The 6,000-nt window shown below is 57.5% G+C and overlaps 1 protein-coding gene across 1 annotated transcript in view; it reads right to left on the reverse strand.

The window, feature by feature from the left end:
• Window positions 1-667, reverse strand: part of CAPN8 (calpain 8) — a 42,039-nt gene extending 41,372 nt beyond the window's left edge. The window contains 1 exon segment of the mRNA XM_035008391.1: window positions 431-667. Coding sequence (XP_034864282.1) covers window positions 431-667 — 237 coding nt within the window.
• Window positions 668-6,000: the final 5,333 nt, after the last annotated feature.

Genomic DNA, 6,000 nt, shown 5'->3' on the forward strand with positions numbered 1-6,000 from the left:
CAGAGCCCTTGATTCTCTTGGTCTCACACCCACCCTGCAGAGGGGCTCGGATCCCGCAGCTCAGATCATGTGACAGGGGCATGGAGCAGGAGGCCATGGGCCGAGGTTTGGGGAGGACGGTTCCCACCCCCTGCCCTTGGGCACCATTTCACAGATGAGAAAGCTGAGGCTCACAGAGATCAGCTATGCAAGGAAGGCCCAGCTGGGGTTCGAACCTAAGTTGTCCACTTCCAAAGCCCAGGGGTGCTCTTCCCTCTATCCCTCACTGCCTCTGAAAAGGGTTTAAAGGAGGGCGGGGGAGGGGGTTCTGAAATATGGGACCGAGGAACTTAGGATCCGGAGGAATGATTTCTCCCTCAGCATGTCTCCTTCAGCAGACATGAAGGCCCTCCGTCCTGTGTGACACTCAGCCACGGGCCGGGCTACTTACCCTGGGCCGTTTCCAGACGATGCCTTGGGTTTGGGGGGAGTGTGGTCCCAGATCCTTGTAGCCCAGGGCGGACGGGCATGCGGGGAACTCTGGGTCCTTAAAGAGGACCCCTGAGTCCAAGCATTGCCGCCTCAGGCTCTCGAAGTCCTGGCCCAAGTACTTCACGGCTTTCTGGTGGGAGCCAAGACCTTCGGCTGCCGCCCGCTGCCGGGCTACTCTGGCCGCCGGGGCTGACATGGCCATGGGCTCCGCAGGGGAGATGGCGACGGGAGGGCAGAGCCGCGCTGGACTGTCCGAGCGACACCTGCCACCGGGAGGGCAGGCGGCTGTAAACCTTTATCAGGGAAGTGAGTCACCGCTGTAAGTATGTACCAAGGTGCTAATGAATCTCACCCACCTTCTCCTTCAGCAAACAATTAGGAGGCTGGGAACCTCGCCGGGCCTCTCCCTAAGAAATCTGTTGGGATCGCAGCCATCCCCACCCCAGGCAAGGCCTGCTTTTGGCCCCGGTGGTTGGTGGCCGAGGTGGGAAGACCGGCCCTGCCACTTGAGGTGGGTATCTGCCCCGACCCGGGGCGGTGGCTCTGAGCAGGATGAGGACGAGGGGCTGGGGGTTCTGCTTACCCTCCAGGAAATCTGCTAGGGAGTCAGAGATGCCGGAGATCCACACGGTGGATCAGGGTGAGCCCCCGAGAAGGCTGCTCCGCGTGTGAACAAAGGTTTTGAGTTTCTGTCCCAGCTCCACCAGTAATTAGCTCTGTCACTTTGAGCAGGCCATTCAACCTCCCTTCCCCTTAATTTTCTCCTCTGTAAAATGGAAGATAATAGTAGGACCCGCCTCACAGGGCTGGGCGAGTGACAAGCTGGAGCGTGAGCGTTGCTCAGAAGCGCTCAGTACTCGTCAGCTGATGCTGTTCCTGGGGAATGGGGCCGGAAGGGAAGGCCCGGGGCTCAGAGTCACGGGCTCTCCTCCCGGAAGGGAAATGTGACCTGGGACTTTCTTATGGCTCCAGATTCCTGGGCTTGGTCTCCTGGAAGGATGTGGACCCCACCAGTGGTTTTTCTGTTAATTTTTACTATTGGAGTGTAGTTGACACACAGCGTTCTATCAGTTTCAGGCGTAGACAGAGTGACTCTACGATTCTGTATGTCACACTTCCCGCGGTGAGCGTGGTCGCCCCCCATGGCACAACGATCATCACAACATTGTCGTCTTGATTCCTGTGCTGCGCTTCCCGTCCCCATGACTCATCCGGGAAGTCTGTGCCTCTCACCCCACCCACCCCCACCCCCACCCCCGCACCTGTCCCGCCCATCCCCCACACACACTGGGAGGGCAGATGGGCCCTTCCCTCCCTCCAGTGCCCGCTCCTGGCTTTCCTTCAGGTCCAGGAATGTGGGCTTCAGCAGGGTGCACCCCCTGCTCAACCTTCACACGCCGAGGGACCCCGGGAAGGCTCTCCGGACGCCCCCCAACCCCCCGCTGTGACACACTCTCCTAGCGAGCCTCAGCACCTGCAGACCAATCATTCCCTTGCGGCCCCTGTACCCACCGGGCTCTGACCTCCACAAGGACACCTGTGTGTGCGTTCTGCTCGCCGCTGCATCTCTGGAGCCCTGAGAGCTCCCGGAGTGTAGTGGGGACTGAATGAACACGCAGGGGTTGGAGATGGCACACCGTCAGGCAGGGGCATCTGTGGACCGACGGGGAGCTCGCGGAATTGCTCCGCCCGGCTCCCCTTCTCCCCTGCGCCTCCCGGCACATCCCATCACACTGATGGAGCGAGCAAGTCCTTCCTCCTGCCGATAGCAGAGTGAGCACAGCTGGTGATGTTCTCCACGAGGGACTCCTGTGGGGTGAGCACCCTCCTTCCCACCCGCCCGCCTGAATCACCCCAATCACCCCTTGTCACATCCAGATGCTGCACAACCAAACCCCCCTCATCGAGGCAGACAGACCTGCGCCTTCGTTCCTGGAGCGGAAAGCAAGGCGCATGGAGTCAGGAGCACTGTCTGCTCACCAGCCCCTCCCACACAGACGGCGAACGCCTCCCCGTGATCCAGCTGGACGCCCAGGACGAAGCAGCCTGTGCCCGGGGGCTCCGTCACCAGGACAGATGTCTGCACAGCCTCACGCCCCAGACATCCCAGGGTCCCTCATAGAGGCTGGGGAGGCCAGGCAGGATTGCCCCTCACAGCACCTGAGTCAGGCGGCCGAGCCGGAGTGCTGGGCTTGATCCACAGAAGGACCCAGGCTGTGTCGTCCCCTCCGCAAGGGCCATAAATCACCCAAAGGCCTGAGTGTGCTTTTCAGACAATGACAGTTTGCAGAGCTTGCTGCTGTGCACAACTGTAACTTCGGGAAAGGGAGGGAGAGAGCAGGCAGCATTCGCGTCCTGGGCCTCCCTGCCTCGGAACTCTAAGGCAGGCAAGGGATGACTCGGACATCAGGCGTTGCTGAGGTTTGAGTTATGAGAAACGTCCAGAACAGGCAGATCTATAGAAACGGGGAGGAGATACTGGTTTGCAGGGACTAGCCAGACAGAGGAACTGGGATTGACCACAAACAGGTGTGAGGTTTCTTTTCGGGGTGCTGGAAATTTTCCAGAGCTAGATGTCAGTGACGGTTGCCCAGCATATCGTGTGTGCCAAGAATCACAGAATCGTGTACTTTCAATGGGCGAGTTTTAGAGTATGTGAATTTCATCTCAATCTAAAACGTAAAAGAAAAGAGAATATTGGGACGGAGAAGAGCCACTGTGATCCATGCGCTCCTTAGCAGTCTCTAAGGAAAACCCAGGCCCCACCTGCCCAGGACAGCGAGTACCCCTCATGCTGGAAGACCACGCCCCAGGCACCAGCCCCGAGCAAGCGGGAGGTGGGGTCCAGAGTACAGGCTCACCCTCTCCTGGTCTGGGGGTCACAACACCCCAGGCCCCCGTCCCTGGCAGGAAGGATGAATGATCCAGCAGCCAACCCCGATCCGCTGACCTGTTATGACGGAGTGAGGCTGTAAACACCTTTGTTTGGGCAGAACGTCAGGTCCATGGCTGATCAGAGACCCACAAATGGTCTGCAGGTAGACTGGGCTGTCAGGCTAGCCCACATCACTCACGTGGCAGCCTTGGCCCCAAGTCTTGTGATGTTCACGTCCACATTCTTGCCACAACACAGGACCTGCGCTGCCCACGGCAGGGAGCCCTGACCTGGGACAGGGCGAAGTCCACTGACTCCTGAGGCCCTCCGCCCCACGAAGCTGCTGGGCAGCGTAAACACTGGGCCGAAGGGTAAGAGGACAAACAAACACCGTTCCTGCCTGCGAGGAGCGCTGATGCAGTGGGAAAAGCAGGGCCAGTTCTGAGGGAATGGGGGATAAGGAAGGCTTCATGGCGGAAGTGGCATTCTAGCTGGATCCTGAAGAACGAGAGACTTGAAGGTGCTTGGGGGCTTGATGGAGGCTGTGAGAGGGGGCATCTGGGAGCAGGGGGTGCGCCCCCGAAGGCCTCCTGTGTGTACCTGCTCCTGATGTCACGCACCGCTTACCCTCGGTGCCATGGCTACCCTGCATCGTCCGTTTCCCACTGGACCTCCTCCTTCAGCACACAAACAGCCCCACAGTCCTGCCCCTGCCTCCCTTTCTCGTTACAACGTCAGAGACGTGGGACACTCGTGGAGCCAAGTTCTCCCCACCGGCCTCCCTTCCCATCACTCGATCAGATGCTCAGCAGAGACCACTGGCAATTGGCCCTCGTGACCTCCTCTTACGTGACTAGCCGTAACGTTTGGACACGGGTCAACACTCTTTCCTCCCAGAAAAGGAGAGGAAGAAAGAATTGCACGAGGGATGTCCTTGAGGGGGCAAGAGGCGTTCAGACCTAGAGGCCGAGTCAGGAGGCTGCTTGGAGCTGGGAGCACAGACAGTCCGTCCCTGTCTCGGGGCTGAAGGCAGGAGTGCACGTGAGATGTGATGGGGGGACCATGGCACGTTCTCTCCTGATAGCTGTAACGTTTACACACGGGAGTAGGAATTGAGGACGTTGGCTGAGAGCCAGAACTGGGTGCAGGTGTTGGAGATTTGAAGGGCAGAGGTAAGAAATAGCGTCTCTGAGCCAGGTTAGTGAGAGCACAGGAGACGTATGGCGTGGCCACCAGGCAGCGAAGAACCCAGCTGAGCTAGTGAGCGTCCACCGAATGTGAGACAAATCAGCAGCATATTGCTGCTAACGAGTTACCCCAAGCTTAACGGCCTAGGACAACTAACATTTATAATCTTACCATTTCTGTGGGTAAGGAAGTCAGGGGTAGCTTAGCTGGGTAGTTCTGGCCTTAGAGTCTTTCTTGGGGCTGATGTCAGCAGGGGCGGCAGTCAACCGAAGGCCTGACCGGGGCGGGAGGTTCACTTCCAAGATGGTGCACTCACATGGCTGTTGGCAGGAGGCCCCGCTCAGTGGGTTCTCCAGCTCCAAGTCCATCTCTGGGCTTGTCAAGGGTGGCTCCCACCACTAACTAGCAAATAAAGCCTGGTGCTACTCAGTGCAGGGTCCCAAGAGAGAATCTAAGTGGCCCGGCTCACTGTTTGGAAGCAGGCACACAGGCCCTGTGTCACCGACCAGGCTAAGGGATTGGCCGCATGGGCATGATGTCCGTGCTCGGCCCCTGGCCCTGGAAGCCCTCCCCATTCTCATACATGGGTGCTGGTGAGCGGCAGGATCCCCGTGTTTTGCTGTTGGAGGTTGTGCTGCTCCCCAGCTGTCAGAGCCCACGCCCTAACTGGGGACCCGTGTCCTCCAGGGTGCTCGGTGACACGATGAAGCATAAACACAACGTGCTTTCTTGAACGGTCATCGTCACTCCGAGACCCTTTTGTAAGAGGATTTTCTTAATTGTTTACTATGAAATATACTCAGGAAGCTGCAGGCTCGGCTCCCAAGGGGTGCGCATTCACCCTCACCTGTATTTCTGGAAGCTTCTTCCCATCTTAGTGGGACATCTTCGAATGTGGGGGGAAAACACATACATCCAAATATATGAATTAAAACTCACCAGGGGCACCCAGCTGGCGCAGTCCACGGAACGTGCAACTCCTTTCCTCAGGGTGGTGAGCTCAAGCCCTCCGTGGGTGTAGAGATGACTTAAAAATAAAATGCTTAAAAATAAATAAACAAACACACCAAAAAGGAAAGATAAACACAAAGCTCAGAAGGGTGGTCCTTTCCATCTTCAAGAGGGGGAGCTGGGATGGGGAAAAAGTACATAGAGATATGTACATAGAGATACAAGTTTTACATACTGTTCTTGGATGGGGTAGGGGACACAGAGGAGTTCATTATAGTATTAATAATAAAATAATTAAAGGAAGCCATGCACGGACTAATGATGAGAGCGTGTCATGAATCAAGGATTGTCTTCAATCCAGTTTTGAACAGTGACAGTTAAACACAAAATCCCACAGCAGGCAGAGGGGGGTGGCATATACCGGCTGGGAACCCCACCCTGGAGCCTCAGATTTGTGGGCGCTGTGAGCTCCTGGGGGCGGCACCAGGACCCTCACCACCGGACTCCAGCACGGC

The sequence above is a fragment of the Mirounga leonina genome, unplaced genomic scaffold (genome assembly GCF_011800145.1).
Source record: "Mirounga leonina isolate KUSES-001 unplaced genomic scaffold, KU_Mleo_1.0 Mir_152, whole genome shotgun sequence".
In the NCBI taxonomy this organism is placed as follows: domain Eukaryota; kingdom Metazoa; phylum Chordata; class Mammalia; order Carnivora; family Phocidae; genus Mirounga; species Mirounga leonina.